Here is a 26,138-nt window from a genome sequence, read left to right as displayed (position 1 = left end):
AATGGATCCAATTGATCACATATATGTGATGTTTTGGACATCCACAAAAATAAACGATAAATAATAAAATAACGTGCTCTAAAAATTTTTTGTTTAAACAACGACGGAAGATTTATTGACAGACAGGCCTTGAGTAAACAGATTCCCACGGGAAAGGAGAGACCGGAGGGCAGTCAGGTTTGGAACTTGAGTGCGTTGACAGCTCCATGAAATCTATACAAATGAGAAGTGTTGTGTGAAATTGCAGTGAATTAGTGGATTCAGTTGGTGTTAATAGTATTGTGGAATTTTGAACTAAAGTGAAATATTATTGAACCGGTTTTGTGCGAAGTGAAAGTGGTTGGACTCAGTGAGAAAACAATTAATAATAATGACAATAATAATAATTGGATAATTTGTAGAGCGCCGTTTTGTAAAAACCCACCTCAGGGGCGCCAGGTGTTGTGCAATCGCGATTGTGTTATAAAGTTGTGTTTATTGTTTATTGTTGTTGTTATACGCCCATAGGGGCTTTTACATAGATTATAAATAAGTTTTACATAAGTTATCGAGTTAGAATTTATACTAAGAGTTATAAAAGTGAAGAATTTTAAAAAAATATACAAGTAGTTTTTGAAGAATATGGCGTAAAGAAACATTTTAAACAACATAATATTTAACAATAACAAAGAACAAAATATAATATAAAACATTACAATAACATATCTAATCGTTAAATCTATTACAATAATTTGTATGATTCCACAAAGTGTTGGTTTAATTTGAATTTAAGATTATAAAGGGAATCATGGAATATATCTATAATACCACCAAACTTGTTGCCCAAATCATGCATCCTATTGGTAAGTGAGTTTGACTGATAGTTGGTTTTATATGTGTCGCAAAAGAATGTTGTATTTTGTCTAGTATTTCTTGTCGGTACATAGAGTTTAATAGCAGCAACGATGGCAGGGCTGTCAATAAGGTTGTTCATGACTCTGTATAATAAAATTAGGTCTGAAATGGTTCTTCTGTCAGACAGCGTAATTAAATTAAGTCCATTCATCAAATTTACATAATTAATGTTTTCTATTGGAATTTTAAGCTTGAAATTTAAGTACCTAAGAAATTTGTGTTGAACCCGTTCTAATTTGTTAGAGTGTACTTTATAGAAAGGAGACCAAATAGGTGAATTATATTCCACTTGGCTTCTAACTAGTGAAATGTAGAGTGTTTTCATGCAATCCAATGACTTAAAATCAGTTAGGGTTCTACAAAGGAAGCCAAGAATCTTTAAAGCCTTATTAGTTATATCATCTATATGCGCTGTGAATGTTAAGTTTGATTCGAATATAACTCCCAAGTCACGAATTTGTGATACTGGTGTTAATTTAACATTATTTAAATTATATTCATGTAAGATATGAGAATGAGTTCTGGAAAATCGTATTACTTGACATTTCTCAATGTTCAAAAATAACATATTTTGTTCGCACCATTTAAAAAATTTATCTAAATTAGCTTGTAAAATTAGGCAATCATATATATTTCGTATTCTTTTAAACAATTTTAGATCATCTGCAAAAAGTAGGACTTGTACATCTTTAAATATGTTTACAATGTCATTAATGAATATTAAGAATAATATTGGGCCAAGGTGGGACCCTTGCGGGACACCACTTGTGGCCTCGAATACATAGGATTCTATAAAATTAATCCTGACACAAAGAACTCTATTACTGAGGTAACTAATAATCCATGTCAATAAACTACCTTTGATGCCTAACAGTCGGAGTTTGGATATAAGAATATGATGTCGAACCTTATCAAATGCTTTACTGAAATCGGTGTATATAGAATCCACTTGTTGTTTCAGACTGAGCGATTCAGATATGTAATTATTGTAGATAGTTAAATTACTTAAGGTAGATCGACCTCTGATAAAGCCATGTTGGTTAGGAACAATAATATTGTTGATAGGTTTTACAATGGTATCTAATACTAATGACTCGAAAAGTTTGGGTAAAGCAGACATAATACAAATAGGTCTGTAGTTAGATATATCGCTTTTGTCGCCTTTTTTATGAATGGGCGTTAAATAACTCTTTTTCCACAGAGCCGGAAAACAGCCAGACGCTAAGGATTTGTTAAAAAGTTTATGTAAGGGATATATCAAACTATCAATGCAAGTTATTAAAAATATGGGAGGAATACCATCCGGTCCAGCAGATTTATTACTATCTAGTGCTTTTATGCTTCTTTCTATGGAATCTAATTTTATGAAACATTGACTTAGGTTTAATGACTCTTCCACTGACGTACTGGAGACTGCTTTGATGGGAATATCTTTGTCGTAGACACTTTTAAATGAGTCAGCAAAAAGATTAACTATACCCTCAATACTGTCGGCACATTTTTCTTTAAAGAACATGCTATTAGGATATCCACAGTTGTCTTTTCGTTGAGATTTAGTAAAATTCCAGAATTTTTTCACATTGTGATGATGTACCTCATTTTCAATTACGTTAACATAGTCACTATAGCACTTTATTGATAATTCTTTACATTGTTTTCGTAGTTTAGTAAATGCTATATAATCGTTAGAATTTCTGGTATGTTTATATTTTCTGTGGATACATTTTTTTTTATTAATTAAATTAGTTAGTTCCCTTGTAAACCATTTCGGATAGTTAGATGATGTAAAGCTAACCTTGGGAACAAATTGTTCTATAGAGGTATTTAAAATCGAGTAAAAGTATTCTAATTGATCATTTATATTATTTTCCTCATCTAAAAAGGACCAATCTGTTTGGGCAAGGTACTCCGTAATATGATGGTATTCAGCTTTGGAAAAGTTATACGATGGGACACTTGTTTTTTTTGAAGATGTTAAAGGCCTATTTGTTATGATAATGTCCAACGGTGGGTGGTGTTGATCTAATGGTAATAATAATTCGTCGGATAGCTCAACCACTATTTTCGAATCACTTGAAAACACTAAATCCAACATTCGATTGTTAAAGTTGAAAATCTTGTTTGATTGAGTTAGTCCCAAAAATAAAGACATATCACGAATTTCACTACATTTAGCACACTGTAAATCGGCTTGGTTTGTAGCAGGTCCGTTGTCATCTTGGCTGGTCCAGTTAGGAAGGTTATAATCACCAGCAATAATGAATTTTGCTTTAGGATATTTGAATTTGAGTACTTCTATGTCCTCATTGTGATTTTTATACGTTTGCAAATCCGATGCAGGTGGGATATAGACACAGCCAATAATAATTTTTCCATTAGGTATATTGAGCAATACAAAAATTTGTTCAACACTTTTGTGTTTTACCGGTAATTTAGTAGATGATATATTCTTGGATACGCACAGCATCACACCTCCTCCGTTAGACTTTTTGCTCGTAATAGAATTTCGATCAGAACGATATGTGGTATATTGATGTAGGCCTAATTCTGACGAGCTGATATCAGCATTTAACCATGTTTCAGTTAAAAACAGAATATCGTGTGAGAAGATTGGGGAGTTAGTTTTAAGTTGGTGCAATTTTGTACGCATTCCCCGTACATTTTGATAATATCCTGTAAGTCTAGAAAATCTGTTCTGTTTGTTTTTTAGTTTTTTGCTTGGGTTTTGATGATTTTGGGAATTCCGTTGAAATGTTTGATTCGTAAATCGACTTCGCCCTTTTCTTTCCTCTCTTCTAATTCCTTCCAGAGGTCAGTTAAGTGATTTCTTTGTTGTAGTGTCCTGTCAGGTTTGATTATAATTCCATTGGACAGAGTAGTTTTGTTAAAGAGTATTAGTTTCGCCTGTTTGACTTCATCAAATTCTAATTTAATTGGCCTGGTTTTGTTTGGAATTTTACTTCCGAGCCTGTAAATTTTCACACCTTCTAGATTGAACTCGCTATTAATTTCACTAATAGCTGCTAATACCTTTTTTCCATCCTCCAAGACGCTCACTGTAGTTGAGTTCGAATTACACTCGGGGACGTTGAGTAAAATTATGTTCTTCGAGCGGGTCTTGCGTTCCTCTATCTCAGCGAGCACCTCACAAATTGGCGTTGTTTCCTGTGGTAATACTTTCTTTTCAATGATTTTTTCGAATGTCATAACTTTTCCTTCAAGAACTCCAACAGTTACTCCTAGGTCTTGCATAGTTCCAGATAGATTAGAAAGTTTACTGAGTATTTTTGCCATTTGGTCTTTTGTTATTTTTAAGACAGGATCGGTAATGGCATTGTGGATGCTATTAATCTCCTCCTTAGCTTTGTTTAGGAAAGCAATTGCTTCATTATTATTCATTTCGAAAGTTAAATTTAAATTTTTTTTTTTATAAGAAAATAATATGAGTGACAACCCTGCTCGCAATGTACAGGTAATTAACTCAAGTAGGTAGCGGGAGCGTCCACAAGTGTTATCCAGTAAGTGCGAGGGAGAGAATACCTTATCCTGTTACTTGTTAGAGCGAGACGTAGGGAACACTGTGCACAATTGATTATTAAACAAATTGATTTATAAATTTTATAATAATGGTGAATATTTACGATGATTTCGAAATGATTATTAATAAATAAACGTAGTGCACTAAATTATGTTGCAGTATACTGAAACTTGTTTAAAAACACTGTTTTTTTGTTGTTCTATTTATAAGTTTCTAGTAAGACACAGAAAAAACTCGACAGCTGTCAGTGATATTTATTGTTGTATTTTGATGTTATTTATTAAATTGTGTTGATTTAAACGTGATTTCGTATACAGTTCGAACTAGATTGCTTGTCTTAAAAACATGAAAATAATAAAAATATTGATTGCGTTTTAAAATAAAATAGTTTTACCTACCAATAAAACTTATATTATGTACCTAACCTCATTTAAAACCTTTATTGAGAGAGAAGCATTCTCAAATTCCCTTTCGCGTGGCACTTTCCCGCTCTTTTTCAGCACCTTGTGTTGGACAAGTGGTCACCAGATGCTACACAAAAGTAAAGCGTCCCCTATGCGACTTTTGTTTACGGCATTCTTTCTCATTAGTTCTCACCAGGCAGTGATTGCCTAGGTTTTAAATGAGGTTAGGTACATAATATAAGTTTTATTGGTAGGTAAAACTATTTTATTATGTAGCCTGAACCGTCATTTAAAACCTTTATTGAGATCTGTTTGTTATCGACTGGTGACCACTAACGCTAATGTGATCTATTATAATACGTCAAAAAACTGGAATACCTACTCACGTGTTACAGTGGGTGGAATAGGGAGGCTACAGACAATGCCCTATTTACCTCTAGGGAAGTATTAACTTCCCTTCTGTAGAATTTGGCAAAGGTGTCCCGGCTCCTCCAGTTCCCTCGAGCCAGGATGTCATCCAATCTAAAATTATCCAGCCAGTTAAGTGACGCCACTGCTGCCCGTACACTTCCCGGGGCAGCTGTGATCTTAGCTTCTTCTAGAATTGTTTTGACCCAACGGGCGATGACTGTTCTTGAAGCTGCCTTAACTGCTCCCGATGTAGTGATGAAGAGTTCTGTTAAATTCTGCTTTGTTTCCCTCCGTTCTTTGGAGGTTTCAATCAGTTTCTTAATCCAGTATGCTGGGTCTATATTTGGCTGATTTCCGTTTCTCAACCTCCAACCTGACTGTTGGTATGTAGCAGAGTCAGTTTTGGATCCGAAAACTGGCCATAACGAGACCCCTTCCTCATTTATGAATAGTTTGTCTGGCGAACACTGTAACAAGGTCAGGTCATGCACTCTTCGTCCCGAAGCTAACAAAAGTAAAGTCGCTGCCCTTCTCGAGACTTCAAAGAGACTCAACTTTTTGGGTGGGTTAGCTTCTAACCAGGTCAACACCATTCTGGGATCCCAGATAGGAGGCTTAGACAGTTTAGGATGCTTTAATGCTGCGGCTTTGAGAACTTGTCTGACTAGAGGGTGTGAGCTTAGGTTTCCTTCTTCCGGGCTACTGAAAGTTGTTACTACCGATTTATGGAGTCGAATTGTGCTGGGAGAGAAATTGTCTTCTAAACTAAGATCTGTTAAAAATCTTGCCAGGTTACTTCCTGTAGGGACATTCGGGTTTACCCCGTGATTTAATGCCCACTTTTGCCACCTAAGCCATGCCGGTTTATATGTTTTAAGTGTGGATTCTCTCCAACCTGACTTTAAAAATTCTTTCTGTTTGTCCGACCAATCTGTTAATGACTGACTCCACCCCGGCACTTCCACACCTCCAAAATAAAATCCTCTACTTGTGGAGGGGGTTTCAAGGTTCTGGTGTCTATCAGCACTTCTGTCAGGTTCATTATGGTGAAAGGAGGGCTCGTCGCTCGACTTTTCAAGTCTGGTCTCCAGAATACTTTCTTCCATCTCGGGGCTACAATCAGGTATAGGCCCTTGGCCCGGTTGAGGTGTGCGAGAACTCTCGGCATGAGGCACGGAGGGGGGAACACCCAAGCTAGAGGAAAATCCCACTCTCGAGTCCAAGCGTTGACAAAACTTGCCTCTTTGTCGAATACATTTAGGGACACATAATCTTCTACAACGTGAGCTGTCTCCGATGCAAACAGGTCTATAGTTGGTCTCCCCCATTTTGCAAAAATCAATTTTGTTGCTGCTGGTAAAAGATGCCACTCCGGAGGTTCGCGTTTTCTGGAGAGTTGATCTGCCACCTCGTTGAACCTTCCTGGTAGGTAGTGAGCAGACAGTGAAATGCGATACGTGTCTGTCATCTGAAGGACTTGACGAGTCGCTTCGAGCAATGTCTTGGATCGTGTGCCGCCTTCGTTGCGAAGGTACGCAACCACCGATTTGTTGTCTGACTGGATCAGGAGACCCGAGTCTGACAGCTCTGGCCCGTGAGGAGTAAGTGCTGCCAGCACGGCGAGCATTTCCTTGACATTGCTGTGGAGAGGTTGCTGTGTTTGGGACCAAGCTCCACTCAATCTGAGGTCGTCTAGCTGCGCACCCCATCCCCAGTCCGAGGCGTCGGTCGTGAGGGTATGACGAATCACTGCTTGATGCATTGGTGACCACGTCTGCAGGGACCTGCTCCACCATCTCAGCTCCTCTATCGCTGTTCGAGGAATGGGATGGAGTCGTCTCGGTTTGAATGCAGGCAGCTTGCGACTGGCACACTGTAACATGCGAAGGTTAAGCCTGCCTCTATGAATGGCGAAACTAGCAAAATTGAGGGTACCCAAGAGGCTCTGGGCCTGCTCAAGTGACCACCTTCCTAGATTAATGTATTGTTTCAGTAAATTTGTTATTTTCGCTATTTTAGTTTGCGGGAGGCCTTTTAAGCCGTCCCTTGAATTCCATGAAATTCCCAAATATTCAATTTTCTGAACTGGACACAGAGTGGATTTACTGAATTGTATTATCCACCCAAGAGTTTGTAACATTGAAATAGTTTCGAATGTATGCATTTTCAATATATTTTCATTTTGATGTACTATCAAAAAATCATCCAAGTAAACAATTATTCTGAGACCTTTGTCTCTTAATTTTTGCGCTATCCAATTGGTAAGTGAAGCAAAAACCTTTGGAGCTGAGGCTAGTCCAAAAGGCAAACATGTCATTTGAAGCAGTTCTCCATTAAAAATCAGTCTCAAAAAACGGCGATGATTCTCATGAATTGGAAGATGAAAGTAGGCTTGAGAAAGGTCCACTTTAACCATCCAGTCGCCTGGTTGAATAAATGTTGCAACCTTATTAACATTAATAAGTCTGAATTTGCTAATAGCTAAGAAATTGTTCAAACGACGAAGGTTGAAGACCGGCCTAAATGACCCGTCTTGCTTCGGTATGAGAAACATCCGTGACAGAAAGGAAGGCGATATTGAAGCTGATTCCAATATCTTTTCCTTTTTCATTTTGTCTATTTGTCGTGTCATTTCGTCTGTGATTTGGGTTTTATAAGTTGAGCTTACCGTGTCTGCCACTATACTTAGAGGGGGTTTCTGCCGAAAGGGTAGCTTGTACCCTCGCAACATGGTTAGCAGTGTTGGTGGTGCTTCTAATTCTTCCCATTTGCTTATAAAGTGCTGCAATTGCCCCCCCTGAAACGCCTTCTCCGGATAGTCATAGCCTATCCTTGTTGCCAAAATTCCTTCTTGGTTTGGCTGGTCCCCTCTTGTCCGCACCTCTTGCATCTTGATTAGATCGCCCTCCGCGGGGGGCTTTGTTGTCTCGGAAGGGCTTGTTGTCCCGAAACGTCCTGCTTTCCCGAAAGGGCCTGCTCTCACGAAAAGGCTTCCTCACTGGCACTTTCTTGGGCATCTGCGAGCTGGTTGATGGCTGAGGGTCGAAGCTTGAATGTGGGAAGCATTTATCCAGTCCTCCCATCCGCTGAATCTGGGATTCTAGCTTCATTGGTTCAAAAAGATAACCCGCTGCTGGAGGAATATTTTTGACTGCCTCCCGTACGTAGCGGCTCTTTATCTCGTTAAGGATTGCATCCCTACGATGCTGGATCGCATTTGCTCTCCTTCCACAGACCATCTGCAGGACATCTTTGGTCACTGTCTGATATTGCGTATCCGGGGCAAATAGCGACTCCACTTTCTTGAAGAGGGAACCTGCTGACAATTCCTTGCCTTCCTCTGCACTCCAGTTTACCAGTTCCTGAAGAGATTTCTTGAGGCACTCATTTTGCTGCAACAGGGCATGGCTTAGTGACCCGCAAAATTTGTCAAGTGACCCCGCGTATTGCTCTGCCTTATTCAAATGCAGAAACTCTCCATTAACCTCCAACTGGTTGAACATGGGGTTGGCCAGGTATTTTCTTACGACCTCCCCATACCTTACTTCGTTCCATTAAGGCGAACCGAAGTGTTGTAAATCTTCGATTTTCTTTACGCGGTTTGCGTCCGCCTTAGGAACTGTAGGTTCCTTACACGTGGTTTCCGCCATCGATAGGTTTAATTCCTTGAATTCATGATTAGGATTTACTAATCCCATCCCTAGCGAAGATCGCGAATTTCTCTCCACGTGTATCTCTTGATCTTCCGATGATGCGTCCTCGTCGGAATCCAAGTTTCTCCTATCTTCGTATGTTTTAGCCGCCATAAAATCCTGAATAAACGAGCTAATGTGCTCCACTTGAGCCGTGAGTTTATCAATGCGATGTTTTTTCGTAGATTTGGTCGATTTCGGCAACTTTCGTTTCGGCTCATTTTGTTTTGGCAAAATGATCTTGTTCACTTCTTCTACCGTCATCTCTACCGAATCGGATGATGACATCTCGGAGCCACTCATTGTTAAATTGGACAAGAAACCAAAACACAAAACACAAGGTACACAAAACACAATGTAAATAAACAAACAACACAAAATGGCCGACGAACTTTTCCGTCGTGTTCACCACGTGTTTTATCTTTTTAAACAGTTAAAAATTATTTCTGTTTTAAAAATACTTCGAACAGCCTCGCTGTTATAATATAATGTATTATCTTGAAATAATTATACACTTAAAATAATTATACACGGGAAAAATCGTTATAAATTCGGAGCTACTTCGCAACGACAACGCCAGCGACGGAATTTAAAACGCTAATGAGAAAGAATGCCGTAAACAAAAGTCGCATAGGGGACGCTTTACTTTTGTGTAGCATCTGGTGACCACTTGTCCAACACAAGGTGCTGAAAAAGAGCGGGAAAGTGCCACGCGAAAGGGAATTTGAGAATGCTTCTCTCTCAATAAAGGTTTTAAATGACGGTTCAGGCTACATAATAGAGTGAATGTACTTAAAGGCAGGAAGTGTTTAATCGGGCTAAGTTATTGATTTGGCGAGATGGCATTCTATCCACGGAGACCGAAAACCAGAGAATCAAATAGATTATTAACTGTGGGTTCGAATCCTAACAGATTAGGGAGGTACAATTTTATTTACAGGAATATTTAATTACCCTTTTATAAGCGTAGGGAGGAGGTCGAAAATTAAAGTGATTTAGCTATATAGTGTAACCAGGTAAGTTTCACACGAGGATTTGGAGGTGACTAACAGGGTGAGTTTTTTTATATTATTTATTAAATTTCAGAGGACCCTTTTTATAATAGGATACAACCGAGGTACAGGAACCGAGTTTGCAACGCCTGCAACCCAAATAATCTTCCCATAAGAAGGGATACGCTAGACGCATTGTCAATCAGCTGTGAGCGAGAGACGAGTCAACGAACTTTTCATATATAGGCCGAGAGGCGCGGAGTACAGTCAGTCAAAGGGGGAAGTTTTGCTAGCGTATGCCGCCCCAAATTGAAAGCGATCGGATGCGACCAGACGGAACAAAATGAAAACTTTTCTTCTGTTATTTGACTTTCTAATTTAATACTTTTCATCTATTATTTGACTTTCTAAGTTACGAATTGGGATGCACAAAAACAAATCTAAAGTCGAAAGAGGGAGATGGCAATCTCCGAAATAAAACTACCAACCGAACAACTTTTCTCAACAGGTATCTTTCGAGAGGTAGGCAGCCTCTTTAAATTAAATGCAAAAAATCAAACCAATTATCCGTTTATACCTTACCTGAGAGGATAGGTATTCAGTAGAAGTTACCCATACCTAATACACGAGGATGCTAGTAACCTCATAAAATAAATACTGGAACCAAATATTAAAATACAGACAGTCCTCATCCCAAATTTGGCATATCGAGTAGACCTTACATATATCTCACATGATAATTGGCTGAATGGGTAGGCACACAACCTATCGTTAATAAGCAGGCAGAATGTCGACAAGATCGTCGTGTGTTATATGTGTATTGACCTAGAAAGGGATGTAAATCCCCGACGGCGTGGGAGTTACAACGTTTTCTGGAGGTGGCACGTAACTTAGGACCTTGCGTGTCACATTTTCGCGACTAGATTCGTGATAAAGGGATGTTATGGTTTTCCCCTTCTACACTCAGTAAAGTAGTTTATCCTGGAGGTGTTTGAGATTGGGGCAATTCTGAAATTGGTGAAGAGACCTGGTTTTCTTTATTCTGGCGTGAAGGTTGCCGATTTGGAACAAGGGGAGACCCGGCCGGTTGTGATATCCAGACACGCAGATATCGATCGCCTTGCTCAAATTATCATCCATCAGTTTTGTTTGGTAAGCGGAGGAGCCAATCTTAACTTGAAAAAAAATTCATTTCCTTTCCTCTCCTTCCCCTCCCAAAATATATACATGGATGGCGCCGACAACTAACACCATAAATTTATCGTATGTATATCACATATATAAAATCTAACACTTTATTAATTCACATTACCCTACGATAGGTAGAATCGAGTAGCTAGGGGGGGGTGAGCAGGCGACTTAGAAGATAAGGTTTATGAAATGGTTTTGAAAAACAGCGGTAATGGATTCAACTCACTCTATCTCAAAAGAACCAAGGGATACCACACAAAACATAAATAACTAGGTTTCTAAACCGAGAAACAAAAACCCAACACAACGTTCGGTGAAGCCTTTTTATACTGAACCGTCACGTGAAATGAGTACGTTCAAGGTCGTACGTCACGTAGACAAACTAGGATGTACACACTTGAAGGGGTGTGTAATAAAGAAAAGACGGCAGGGAGGACCTTCCTACCCCGGATATATATATAACCAAAGCCTTATGGAAAAGTTACCTACGGGACTTAAGGAAAATGTATCGTAGAAAGAAGAGAAGGAAAAGTTTGAAGTAGAAAGGGCAGATCATTACATATACAACGTCTTTCAATTCTAAGAGCTTTGTTAAATCTGCCTCCATTCATTAATGAGCCAGTGATTTTGCATAACGAACGACATTACATATTCAAAAAGTTGTATATATCGAAGCTTTTTCATACCTTGAAGGCCGTGCTAAAATTAGGTGGCTTTTGTCTACCGAATGTCAGAATATTTTACATCGATGTTGAGCGTGCTGGCACAAATGTACCGCCTAATGTGCCCTAGTAACAAGGAGATGATGGATTTAGTCAATATCATGTTGCTGTAGGGTTTTATTGATCGACCGTGGTATATCCCGTGTGGGTGACACTAGGTAGGATGTTAGAAGTCGACAGTGTCCAATCTTTACCCTCAGTCAAGTATAACAAAGACATAATATTTACTATATCTATTGCGAGTAAATGAGTGGGAGCTTATGCCACCACCTTTAGAAAATCTTGCTGCCAGGGGGAGACAGGTAAATGATTGTTTAATGATTACTCACGCTGGTGGTGGCGCCGATCTCAGCTCCCATGTTGCAGATGGTGGCCATGCCGGTGCAGGAGATGGAGTCCACTCCGGGCCCGTGGTACTCCACGATGGCGCCGGTACCTCCCTTCACCGTCAGGATTCCGGCCACCTTCAGGATGATGTCCTTGGGGCTGGTCCATCCCGAGAGCTTGCCTGCAATCACAATGCACTCAGTAATCTGTCTCTTCAACAGATAATCCCCATAATGAAAACTAAGGCGAGTCGATTGAAATGAGTTGGTAGTAGGAGGGATTGAACTATTGTCAGGTTATTCGTAACCCGGGAATGTTTGTCTCAGCACAGCTTGAAGTAACAAAAAGAGATAAAACGAAAGGACCCAGCCTGGATCAATGGTTCCTTATAAAGTAACTCAAATAATATGATGCTAAAAATTCTGACGTCAATTTGCCTGTATTCATTTACAACATATTCTGTATTAATTTTGACCATTTTAGGCTGAATTTTCATAACATTATTTCAATGTGAGAAAATGGAGTATTGCTTCACCCGTTGATAGTTGAAGCTGGCTTCATGAGAATGGGTCTTTCTTTGACCCATTTTTGTGCTTCAAAAATTATTGAATTTGGAGCCACCTCTCGGCTGGAGCCCCAAAATACCCGATAAACCTACTCGATTCTGTGTAAAATGGCGGTTCACCTGACTGACAATCAGTCGCTAACCGATTGCCATCTCTAAAGCACAGACACAATAATGTAGGCACGCTGAGTCTGTTTCCAGGTATTTCAATGGAGCCCGCTCAAAGGTGCACGTAACGAAACTCGACAGACGGAGTGGAACACCCGTTCATAGTTAATGCTGGCTTCATGAGAATGGGTCTTTCTTTGACTCAGTTTTGTGTAAGTCGGCTCACCTGTGGAACAAGCTACTTCGTATAATCCGGGTCTCTTCAAGACACGCATTAATAAATCTCTTCCTACACCCCCTATCTTAAACCGCCTCGTAACATTAAAAAAAATCATTTACCTTAGAAAATATGGTTTGGTAATTATTGTTGACTATATGCAGCAAATTAAGAAATATTCAATGTTAAAACCAATCTCAGTATATATTTGCGCTGAAGCGGGAATCCAATCAACAAACCTTCATGCTACAACGGCCATCTGTACTAACAAGTCAGGCATTTAGTTTTCTAATAACATAACCTTACAAATTCCTATCCACCAGTTTATCATTAGCTTCTCAAGCACATACCACAACCAAATCATTAACAATTATTATTTTATTATTCTAAGCAAGATAAAGAGCAACTGATATATAGTTCTAACAGTTTCAATAGAAGCCGTAAAACAATACAATCTATAAACGAATTAATGCATTGGATAAGAAACAATATAAATATAAAACTAATTCTCCGTCCGTACTCTTACATAATCTTATAAGACCATTCAAAGTACGATGCAAGACGGAGAAGATAAATAAAGCCAGGAAACCATATTTGAACAGGTGCCAAATTTTTTTTTCAATGTCACTTAATGAGTTTTTTTTTTTTGACATCAAGTATGTGAAATGGTTTTAGACTGGTGTAAAATTAGATATTTAAAAATATTATATAATTTATCTAGTGGTAGAAAAGCGCCACAGTTTAGGATGCTCTGGAACTGGAGTCCACAAAATACCAAAAGTGTTTTAACTTAAAGATCTTTTAATAAAAAGGCAGCCAACATAATGATACCAAAATTAAGCCAACACAAACTATCCTAACCTAACTATAATTACGGTTATCTGTGAAGCTAAACAATTATACAATGTCTCAAAACATGCATTCATAAAATTTAATTGGTTAGTTAATTGAATAGTCCAATGCTATGGTTTCCCACCCGGGTGCCAGAATTTATTGTAATCAAGTTCAATTTGTAGAACTCCATTTTAATTTTTGGTTTTTCTTTAACAGTTTATTAAGCATGACAGCTGTTTCGCCCTCTGAAGGCATTAAACTGTGGTGAAGCCACAATATGAATAGTCAGAGGTTCAATATTCTGCTCACTGAGTCCTACATCATTGCACAAGCAATATGTTCCCACTCTGGGGTAGATGGCTATAGAAGAAATTCAAATATTGGCAGGTTTGAGATATTGGTGAAAACCGACAATGGTTACAAGTTATTTTAAAACCTCCTAAACCTAAAGAGAGATTTTACAAAACGTAATGTCTAATATTAAAAACTTTCCAGTTTTATTTTATTGCGTGTCTATGTTTCAACATGAAACACAAATGTGTTATCATTTTCATAAGTTGCTATGTATTAGTGTAAAGCGAATTCAAGGTTTCCAGAGATAAGCATAATACAGTTGGCCACAAGTAGGCAAGTAGCTTGCAGGATAGTGTAACTTTTAATTGAGAACCCCAGTGTTACCAGTATAAATTGAGGTCAACACCACTTACTAAGTATAATATATAATCTTAAAGATGGCAGTGTTAATTAATACAATGATACAGGGTAGCCACATAAAAAAATAACATAATTACAAAAATAACATAATTACAAAAAAAAAGAATTTTCATAAAAACAAAAAAACTTTAACATAGTAGGTAATTACTACTTGACTTCGATACTCTGACTTCGCTTGTTATTTCAACATTATTTTCATAGAAGAAAAAAAGAAGAAAAAATTCCTAGAAGCGTTATTTATACAGATTTCAATGAAAACTGATGTGCCATTTAACAAAAGAATTTTCGACTCCTAAGCCCTAGACAGATCAATGGAAAGAATTTTGATAATTTTAAATGTTAATTCAATTTTACAAAAAGTAAAATAAAACTGCCATTACTTCAGACACAACAGACTCACATCATACTTCTATCGGTTTATCTCTTCAGTGGTTTCATAGTTAGGATATTAAAATAAGAATCTAAAAATGATTTAATCCTAATTCAATTTGGGGTAAAATTCAGGGTTTACGGTTACCCTGTAAAACTACATAAGTAGTATGCACATAATGTGTAAATTGATGGACAGTGTAATGTTAGCGACAAATAATATATCTCAAGTGACTTAAGCAGATGAAACTTGCAGATAAAATGTAAATTAACAATGTGCACTTCAGATGTAATTATCTAATAACATTGCTTATCAGGAGCTTCAAGTGGTCCATATTATCATCTCCTTTCATTAAATCTGCTAATATTAACTCTAAAGTTGACTGCCTGGAGTTGCTGAACAAAATAAATTTCCATGCGCCAATTCGATACAGCAGACAAAATACCCTTTTCTACATTGATAGATGCAATACCAATTCCAATCAAAATGAATTTATGCAAGGGACATGTAACTACTATAATAATAAATTTGCAAATATAGACACTCATGCTGCTAGTTACTATCACTACAGAATTTCATTGTATCACATTCTAACTCATATTCACGACTGTTAAATTGATTGTACCTAATATTTTAATATTACTTGCGTGGCAACTTTTCCTTATCCCTCTCCTCCCCTTTCCCGTTCCAACCTAAGTATATTTAAGTTAGTTATAATCACTTTTATTTATTGCTGTTTATGGTAGGCATATTATAGGTTTATCGTTTGTTGAATTTACATTCGTATTATTATTTTTCTCATTTGCTGCTTTATTCTGTTTTTTTTTTTCATTTTTATTAAATATTCTAGTTTACAGGTTATTTTTATGTTTCTGAATATCTATCTGTGAACATTAATAATTGGTCTGTTTTTTTGTTATCCTCTTATGTATATTGTATTACTAAGACTGTTTATGTTCCTCAAATAAATAAATATGATTTATTTCCCATACCAACTATGCAACAACAATCTATATAATAAGTAAGTGCATCATTACGAAACATGTTGAAAACAAACAAACATTTACGATGCCAAAAATTGTTGAAATATTTTAGCACAAAATGGTAGAAATTTTGGCAGCTGTGACTGTTGACAATCTATGAGCATAAATAATTTGGAAAAACAATGTTTTAACCCCTAGAGCACTTTTGGGAGATATTTCTCCCACACGTCCAACACCCAGACTCTCTGGGAGATATTTCTCCCAGCATGAAACGAACTCATAAAAATTACGCTATGTCGCTTTGCATTACGGTGATGTACGTATATGATTTAAATAATGTTAGAAAGAGAGAACACCAAACTTTGTATTTTCATTTCGAAGTTTACCATGGCGCCCCCGAAGATTTTTTAAATAATTCTATGAAACAACATTTAGCATTTGAAAAATATTTGTCATGGTTTGCAAATTTATTAATAAATATTTTTATTCAAAAATAAAATAACTTTTACAATTCATTTTGCATAATTAAATATGTTTTGAGTTTTGTGTAAAGTGCTAATTACAGTTTACATGATAAAAACCACCGGTACAAAACTATGTTTGCATTAAAAATTATAATATTTTTACTAGGTTATTTTCAATGATTTTTTTTTATTCTCGAAAAAATTATGATGATGACCGTTTTTCTATTTTATTTTTTTACTCGTCGCTACTCGATAACTGATAGAGAGAGCGTCCTACCCTACCTAAATTTAGCCACCGAATTAACTACCTCTGCGTTGATTCTATCCGAGATTGACTATAGTCGATATCGATGAAGATTGATTTACCTGTGAGCTTGACTCCAATGACCTTGGGACACTTGAGTTCCCAGGGGATACTGGCCATCACGTCCACCGCGTCAGCACCTCCCACTCCTAGAACAAGCGCAGCAAATAATAACTCATTAATTAAACATATTAATTTATGATGGTGTTCTTTCGCAGTCACGCCTGCGGATAAAGCACACAAGCAGTGGGTATCGAAAACGTCAAAAATGAGTTGTGCGTACATCCAATATAATATTTATATCAGAAAAGCAGTCAGAAGGTTAAGAACAAGATAACACAGAAAACAACAATAATATTTCTAAGACAAAAGTTTATGAAAAAAAAAAAAAAATTATTTGTTTTGAAAATGATTTCCATTTGTGCAAACAAAAAAAGTACATATAAAAATAGGAACCTTTTCAATTCGTTCGCAATTAATATAGAATAAAAGGTGTAGACGGCATATTGTTTGCTGTAAATTTCTTTAAAACATGGCATATCCAATTACAATTTGTTAAGGGGGTATTTGCAAAAACCGAAATAATATTTCGGGGCGGAGAAGAATGAAGTAAGTTGGAACGGGGAACACGCGGCGACGTGCGCTGGTCAACTCAGTTCGAGCGGCAGCGATGAAATCCACTAGATGGTACCCATGAGTAAGGTTTGAACATGAAACGCTTAATAATGAGCGTCTTTCAAATAAAGTTTATTAAGTTGAGTTTGCATTTTTTAGGTAAATTTCGATAGACGAATTGCAGAAGGAGCTCATGATTTTATGAGATTTAGATGAGATTATCAGATTTCTATCAAACTTGTTTGATAAATTATTGATACTATCAACTACACTGCTAGACGGTAAGTAGTACCTTATGTCTCGTAACCGACGTGTTCTTCATTGACAGATGTCAAAACAATAAGGTATTTATTTTCATAATATCTGATCATAATTATATCTGAATATATTGGCAAGATAAATAAAATATCGGTCATTTTCAATATTTATTATTATTTTTTGCAAAAAAGTTACGTAAAACAAATAATTATGTAATGTAAAAAGCATAAGATTCATTTTTTTATATAAAAACCATCATTTATTATTTTATAAGTTAGGAATAGTAAAAATAATTTACTAGATGTCATTACAAAACAAATCAATAATATAATCGTTCCCAATCAGCACGGCTTTATCACAGATAGAAACACTTTCAGTAACTTAATCATTTATGAAAATTATGTAAGTAACTGATTCCCTTATCCACAAGCATCGGGTGGATTCGATATACCCTGATTTTTCCAAAGCTTTTGATATAGTTAGGAGACATATTCTTGTGTATAAACTAAGTCTTTTGGGCATTAAAGGAACCTTATTGATCTGGATCAACAGTTATCTTAGTAAAATAAAGCTTTGTGTTAAAATAAATTCTGTAGAATCTTACATCTTCGAATCCATATGTGAAGTTTCCCAAGGATCTCACCTCGGACCAACTCTGTTTTTATTATTTATAAATGACATTGTTGGTGTATTTAAAGATGTACAAGTTCTGCTCTTCGCTGATGATTTGAAAATATATAGAATGATACGTACTATAGAGGATTGCCATATTTTGCAATCTAATTTGGATAAATTGTAAATTATATCATTGGTGTGTGATCAACTAATTATTTCTTAATATTCAAAAGTGCTAAGTTATTCGTTTTCGTAAAATCCAAAGTCATGTTACTTATGAATACTCTTTAAATAATGTACTATTGACATCAGTCGCTCAGATCAGCGACTTGGGGGTTATATTTGATGAAAAGTTAACATTTAATCTGCATGTAAATGATATAACAAAGAAAGTTATAAAAATGCTTGGTTTCATATGCAGAACAGCGAGTGGTTTCAAGTCACTTGAATGTTTTAAAACATTGTACACGTCTTTAGTAAGAAACCAGGTAGAGTATAATTTGCCTATTTGATCCCCATTGTATAAAACGCTTTCTGACAATATAGAAAAGGTACAGCACATATTTTTAAGATTTATTAACTTTAAACTGAATATTCCAATTAAAAATATTAACTATGTCCTTTTGATGAAACAACTTAACAATAACGCTGTCAGATAAGCGGATCATCTCTGAACTTGTAATATTAAATAAAATTATTAATAATTGCATTGACAACCCTGAAATTCTCACCAAAATAAAATTTTACGTACCAACCAGAAATTTGAGGCAAAGTGCTACCGTTTTCTTTGCCAATTTTAAAACCAACTATGAAGCTCATATACCTATAAATAGACTACATCATTTTGGCAATATATTTGGGAATATTTTAGACATGTTTAAATATACCGTATTAGTTATAAAACGATATATTTTTAATCACTTTACTTAGATGTATGAATTCACGACTCCGTAGTGAATACACTTTTATTTTTATATTTCTATCTTTCTTGATACATATTTTGCTTTCCATAATCCACACTATTAAATTTAATTTACTTCATCATAAAACATTATTTATTGTACACTATATATAATTTTATTTATTTTATTTGTGTACAAAAATTTTTACAACATTACAGATATTTTATCTAACTAATTGTAAAAGTACCATTTTCACAGTGAGAATGTAGTGCCAAAAACCTTACAAACTCATTGAATTTTCCGAAGAATATGTCGAAATTTTTATCTAATATATTTAAATAGCGTATCGCTCTTCCCACGGGCGAATTCGGGTACAGATTTGTACGACTCAATCGGCAATATAATATGTTATGGTGACGTGCCCGAGAGTATAATATACTATATAGTACTATGTACCTAACACAACTGTATTACTTGTTTTTGTAAAAGCCCATTAGAGCGTATTCATTTTTGGGAAATCGACAGTTTACATTTAATCAGTTTGTACATAAGTATTATATAGTAAAATAAAACCAATTATGGATTTCCTCCTTGTGACTTTAACTGGGAGAGCATAATATGGAATAAGTTATTTAAATTTGTGAGAAAGAAATATGAATTAAAAAAATTATATAAAACAAAAGATTATATAAAACGAAAAATTTACAAAACAATACATTTATAGCCATGGAGAGAGGTGGTAGATTTCAAATCAAATAACAATTCATATATAAACAATAAAGACATAAACATTATTCACAAACCATCAGCCCTACTTACTAGCGAATACCTGTTCTTCTTTTCTTTGTTGCCCATTCTAAACAATTAGTAACCTCTGGAAAAAAGATTTAAGGATTATATAGGTCGGTTTTTGTATTTATTTGTAGATGATGAACGTACCTACATGTTAGAAGTAACGACGCGGTCTGTCAAACTAATCATTTGATACGTTTTAAAAAAATCCGTGATGTCGAAATATATCAAAAAAGTTTAACTATCGTGTTAATCAAAAGCGATTTTATTAGTGACAGTGTTATCCACTAACTCCATTTTGATCTTGCCTAGTTAATCCAAAAAAGTTTATAACCTGTGTTTTTTTTTCAAACTAACTACCACACCTATAAATCGACGGCATAATCTGGGTTATAAATTTGAGAATGTTGTCTATTTATTTTGGGATTCCGTATCAGTAATGAAACGAACTCTTCACAAACACTTGAATTATTGAAATATAAGAGAATGCCACTCCTTAATAAAAAACTCATTTTATTTTACCATAATTTATTAGATAAATTATTGTTACAACTAATATAACTGTATAATTAGAAATTTATGTAAAAGCACAGTAGGGCGTGAATAAATAAAACTAGGAATACGATTCTAGTGAAGGGGCACTCTCTAATATTCTGTGCCGCTGGTAGTCAGCCAGATGGCCAAGTGTTGCATAAAACGAGATTTATAGTAAAAAAGTCAACTTGGGCTAGAAATGATACATAATAACATAACGACTAGCCTTTAGTGTGATCTCTTTTCTCATGTGCCTACACATTTACGTATTTATTTTTTGTAAAATGAAACGTGCTCTCACGTCGAACTCACCTCGGTTACTGAAGATAAATAACTTGCGTTGTGATTTATATAATGCGGTGATACAAGGAACAATATCTTAGTATTAAAAAACTGTTTTTATTTATTTAAGCATTGTTTTAATGCTTTTCAAAATACTTTTATTTTCTCATCGTTTAGACAACATTGACGTGGTGATAATGTATTTATTTAAAATTCTTCTGCATTTAGAATTAAAGGATATAATCGAACTTAAAGCTATTTATAGAGGTTCTGTAAATATTTTTTTTACGCAATTGTTTTAAACATTTTAAAGCGTTTTGTTTTCTCATTGTTTAGAAGAATAAATTATCTGTTCAAAACATAATATTATTTTCTTATAAACAATATAGAAATTTACAAAAAACTGCGTCAAAAACCGCAATTATGCTGCGCTTACGGTAACATCCCCTTAAGACAATTTACAAAAGCATTTAAAATAACAATGGACAAAGAAAAATTGAGTACAAATGATTTGATTTTATACAAAAAAGAAGCTAAAATCATCCTTATATTTCTGATTAAATATAATTCGAAAGTTTCAATATAAATTCCATGATAAAACTGATCAAAATTTTTTAATTCAGTAGACTGATAAAATAAAACGCCCTTGAGGTGATTTTTCACAAAAAACTAGCGCTTTTATCCGCTTATTTCTCTTAGAAGTCTATTTTCGTTCAAAAATACTGCAATATCATACATATATTTGGAACAGTTTTTGCAAATTATGCTGTTGTATGTATGTAATGACAACATATCCTCAAGAAGTCATAATTCATTCTGACATGTTCGTTATCTTTGACAGAAAATTTCTATAACCAGACAGAACAGGTTGTTAGAGGAAAATTAACCAAATTTTACAAACTGTACAAATAATTGTAGAAGATTATTTTTATCAGTTTCCATGAAATATTATAATACATGTATGGATAGCGTTTGTAGACAGTAATATTCGCTGCAGAGATCGAATGACTCATGAATTGCTATTCAAATAGATTGGACCTAGATAAATTCAAGACGGTACAAATAATAATATTCTACAAAACTTAAATATTTGTAGAATTCAAAGATGCTGTATTTTTGTGTGGTTATAAAATAAGCAATTAATATCAGAAATGACAATTCCTTTAGTAAAAGATTATCTATATATTTTTGCAAATTATGATTTCCTTATTTTATTTGATTTTCATAATTTTTGGCTTATTCCACTTGACATTCATACATACTACCTTCATTCGCTTATTATTTAGAAGTTCAATTTTTAAAGGTTTTTTTTAAATTCTTATTTGCATACGATATTCTTTTTGCTTACATCTGTTTGTCATTCACACTTTTTTTGCCTACTTCTGTTTGTCATTAAAACTCTTTCTGCCTACTTCCATTTGTCATTAATACTCTTACTTCCATTTGACGTTCATACTCTCCTTGCCTACTTCCTTTGTAATTCATACTCTGTTTGCCTACTCCCCTTCGTCATTCATACTCCTATTGGACATTCAGTACTCACCAATGCAGAGTCCTCCAAGTCCACCTCCGTTGGGGGTGTGAGAGTCAGTTCCAATCATAAGCAGTCCAGGGAAGGCGTAGTTCTCCAGTATGATCTGGTGGATGATTCCAGAGCCGGGCTTCCAGAAGCCAACACCGTACTTGGCGCCGGCCGTCTCCAGGAAGTTGTAAACCTCCTTGTTGATCTCCTTGGCACGACTGAGATCTTTTTCGCCGCCGATCTGGGCCTCAATCAGATGGTCGCAGTGGATGGTGGAGGGAACGGCCACACGCGGCAGCCCCGAGCTGATGAATTGCAGCATAGCCATTTGCGCTGTGGCATCCTGCATGGCCACGCGGTCGGGGTTCAGGCGCAGGTAGCTGGTGCCGCGCTCAATCTCCTACACACACAAAAAAAAAACATTTATTGGGACAATTGTAGGAGTCTTGGCAAAGAGATTGGAAAAGGACATGATGAATAAAAGATAACATAAAAAAATGATGACAAATAAACAATTTTTAATGATTTTTTGTCATAGTTAGTAGTACCTGCTGCAGCATGCAGATTGAAGATTTCCGTAATAATGGCCGACCTCCTATAGGTGAGGGCACCAGAAGAAGATTGCAAAGACATTAATTATTTGAAAGTTTTCCGACATAAAAAAAGTGAATTAAATCAACACAAGCAGAGAAAGGTTTATTATTATTGTTGCTTATTTATTTATACTGGGTTTTTACCGAAGATTTCACGTACGTGAGAACAATTCAATTTCAGAGTGGAAGATACTACCAGTATCGCCCTGGTGTAAGACCACCATTCAGAATTGAAACGTTGCTCCAAATGGCTTTAGCCGTGTTTAGTGACTAGATCTGAATAGCCAGGTACTTCCCCACCTTCCTCTTTCCCTTCCCCACTTACCTTCAGCCTCACAACATCCCCCAATTGGGGATGCCATAGTCTCACTGGCTCCAGACGGGAGCAGTTGGGACTCTTGTGAGGTATTCACTATAAAAATAAAAAAAAAATCCAGTTATAAAAACTCAGTTAATACACTAATACGTTCAACAATTATTATTATTGATTACAAAATTCTAATCAGACATAGAACACATTCTACAACTCCTAACTGTCCCTTATAATCTTTTTGGTGTCATCGCTGTCGTCGACCCCGGAGTTTGGGGAAAAACATACAGATGGTCTTAGCTTTCCTATCTCGATGCTAGTACGAGTGAGTGGTGGCATTATTGATAGTTTTTTCTTCGTGACTTCTGATAGCCTCTGTCCCATTAGTCACTCGATGCATCACTGGACCCAGATCTGACTCTAGCTGCTAAATTTTGTCCAACAGCTGCTTTGTATAATTTTCAGCCTTAGTTTTCTCAGCCTGCAGGATCATGATGTCAATAAGGGCCGATTTTTAATTAACTCCGAGTTCTTTTTTCTCAAGCAAAGTTGGGCAACGGAGCCGAGAACACTCGTCACATTCTTAGACACTTTAAGCTGCTGCTCTTTGGACACTTTTGATGGCTTTTCGGTCAATGCGTTCTGTGGGGCTTTCAAGGCACTTTGTGTCCTGATGGAATACTAGGGCCAGGGTCATCTTCAGCCTCAAGCTCCTCAGCGTCAGAATCTGATTAATCAGAGTGGGAGGTATAGGGAGAAGCATTATTAGGGCTTTTTTGACAGTTCGCAACCAATGGGAGTTTTGAAAATCAAAGCTCATAATCAAAGTGGCCAATGAGCCCACTTTGACCGTTGTAACCGCACTTCTGTTCGAGAAACAGTGAAATGTTAAAAAAAAACAATTCTTAAAAATCACCGGAGAACACTGCCACGGGTTAAACTTTCTATTGCTTTTTACGATGAATATGAAGAAATTTCTTCTGGCGGATTTGTTAAAATGTAGTTTTGTTAGTATTAACAACTTGACAGAGCATGACAAGTATGCACTACGAAGGTTGTTGTGACTATGATTGATATATGACTGCATTATAACAAACATTTCGTAATGGACATTCTGATATGTTTACTAATAATACAGTAGGAAAGAAAACTGACTTGTTAACATTTTGTAATACAAAGAAAGGAGTGTAAGGATAACATATGACGAGGGAAGAACTATCAGTGAATCAATACTTAAGACGGGTCATGTCACGAGTCAGAATCACAGAAAAGTATGTATAAGACGATATATAAAAGTGAATGAAACAAGCAGTGTGTGCCGAGACAGAATGTTGTGTTGCTGTAGGAAATGGCGAGATGGTTAGTTCCGTCATAACAATTGTGCACTACGTTTAATGCATTATCCGGGCATAACTATAAGTATAACAAACCTGATTCTTGGCATCATCAATGTGGGAGTACAGAACCTTCTCAGAAAGGGTCAAGGGTCTGTTCAGCCTCTTCTTGATGATCTCCAAGTTCTTTGTCAATTTCTCGTAGGGCAGAACATCTTTGTCGAATTTGGACATGGCAACCTAAAAATGAAGAACTGGTTTTATATTGTCTATATTTTTTTGTACACCAATTTGTTTTATTGCACACTTTCATTTGAGCATTGTAACAGGGATTGAACCCTAAACCTAAGGATACAAGTTATCACATAGTTCAGCTCAAATATAATAAATCAAATATAATAAATCAAAGATAGTAATAAAACTTTCCAAACTGTGAGCATATTATGGTGGTGTAGGTTTGTGTATAAATAATTTAATTTTACTTTGTTTACTATAATATTTAACATGGTGAGTATTAATAATCATTTCATTTGAGATTCATTAGTTAGATAGGAGATACCAGCAATATTATTATTTTTCTCATTGTTGAAAACAGACATTTCGTTACAGTTATGTAAACTGTGTTGTGGTTCAACGGAAGTAGACGTAAATACATCAACAAAAATAAGTTATGAGGTTAAGTTTCACGGGCGTAGAAGAGGTCTGGTGATTACATAACTTTTGAACTTGGATATTTTTCGTAAAAATGGGGTAAAAACCAACCTTGGCGGCCGCCGCAGCGAGGGGGGACACGCTGAAACATCTTTGTTGGATTTCAGCAAGAACAGCCTTCGCCTGTCCACCCTACACAAAATACTCACTGATTATGCAAGATCGAGAAGCTGTATGAAAAGTCAAATGAAACAACAAAAACTGACACAAAACACATAAAACAAATAAAAACCAACAAATCGTTAACTCTGCAACATTTTATAACGCGTTTATACGCAATAATGCACAAATAACTAAGATATTACGTCGAAAACCAAAGATTTTTCGGCACCTATATAAAAAAAAGTACGCAGATAAGTTCTAATATGATTTTATATTCCAAATGTATCACTTAAAGTTATAAATAGATTGCACTAGTAAAAGGAAGCGTAATAAATTCAGTTTGCGGCATTTTGCGTGTCGAATTTTTTCACTCATAACGACGTCAATGTCGCTAGCGCACGGCAATCTATCGATAGGTCAATAATTGGAGGTAGATAACTTACTTGGCGATGCAAAACTCGCATACAGTGCGCCATGGTTAAGAAAGACGAGACAGATTTTAATTTACTAAAAATTTACCGAACCAATTCCATGAAACTCTCACCCAGCTGACTGAAATCCAACTCGGGGAGGTGAGGAGCAGTGTTGCCAACTCGAATTTTAAAGTAGAGCTAGGCGAAACCCAAAAAAGAGCCAAAAAGGAGCTAAAATTTTGAAAGTGACATAAAGCATGGGGGGGGGGGGTTGTTAGAGAATTTCAGAGAAGAAAAATTCGGGGGCGGAATGCAGAATTTTTGACAAAAAAAAAAACTTGCCTTTTGTCCTTCTTGTTGGCTGCTTTTGAACAACTCATAACAAACACTCAACAATACACTTTGTGTATTGTTGAGTTTGTTTG

At 36.0% G+C, this 26,138-nt stretch overlaps 2 protein-coding genes across 2 annotated transcripts in view; both read right to left on the bottom strand.

Annotated features, from left to right (window-relative positions):
- LOC149419113 (putative aconitate hydratase, mitochondrial) overlaps positions 1–25,880 on the bottom strand; it is a 38,304-nt gene extending 12,424 nt beyond the window's left edge. Inside the window, exons 1-6 of the mRNA XM_089638119.1 lie at positions 25,744–25,880; positions 25,250–25,330; positions 24,584–24,727; positions 22,272–22,650; positions 16,793–16,879; positions 12,174–12,352 (exon numbers count right to left, since the gene is read on the bottom strand). Of these exons, the coding sequence (XP_089494245.1) occupies positions 12,174–12,352; positions 16,793–16,879; positions 22,272–22,650; positions 24,584–24,727; positions 25,250–25,330; positions 25,744–25,776 (903 nt within the window). The 5' untranslated portion in view covers positions 25,777–25,880. The remainder of the gene's footprint in view (positions 1–12,173; positions 12,353–16,792; positions 16,880–22,271; positions 22,651–24,583; positions 24,728–25,249; positions 25,331–25,743) is intronic.
- LOC149419114 (uncharacterized) lies at positions 6,050–8,141 on the bottom strand. Its single transcript, XM_089637683.1, has 2 exons — positions 7,916–8,141; positions 6,050–7,120 (listed from the first exon to the last, which is right to left on the bottom strand). The coding sequence occupies exons 1-2, from the start codon at positions 8,135–8,137 to the stop codon at positions 6,182–6,184; spliced, it is 1,161 nt and encodes a 386-aa protein (XP_089493809.1). The 5' UTR covers positions 8,138–8,141; the 3' UTR covers positions 6,050–6,181.
- Positions 25,881–26,138: the final 258 nt, after the last annotated feature.

The sequence above is a fragment of the Hesperophylax consimilis genome, chromosome 12 (genome assembly GCF_061612785.1).
Source record: "Hesperophylax consimilis isolate HC1 chromosome 12, BYU_Hcon_1.0, whole genome shotgun sequence".
Classification (NCBI taxonomy): Eukaryota; Metazoa; Arthropoda; class Insecta; order Trichoptera; family Limnephilidae; genus Hesperophylax; species Hesperophylax consimilis.
Note: the sequence above shows the minus strand (reverse complement) of the source record. Positions and strands in the feature narration are given on the sequence as shown.

What these genes read in the sequence shown, in the direction of transcription:
- LOC149419114 (XM_089637683.1), bottom strand. Translation starts at nt 8,137, where the DNA reads ATGCAAGAGGTGCGGACAAGAGGGGACCAGCCAAACCAAGAAGGAATT. An exon ending in TAAGTATAGTGGCAGACACG is followed by an intron (nt 7,121 to 7,915) that starts GTAAGCTCAACT and finishes CGCATGTTACAG; the next exon opens with TGTGCCAGTCGCAAGCTGCC.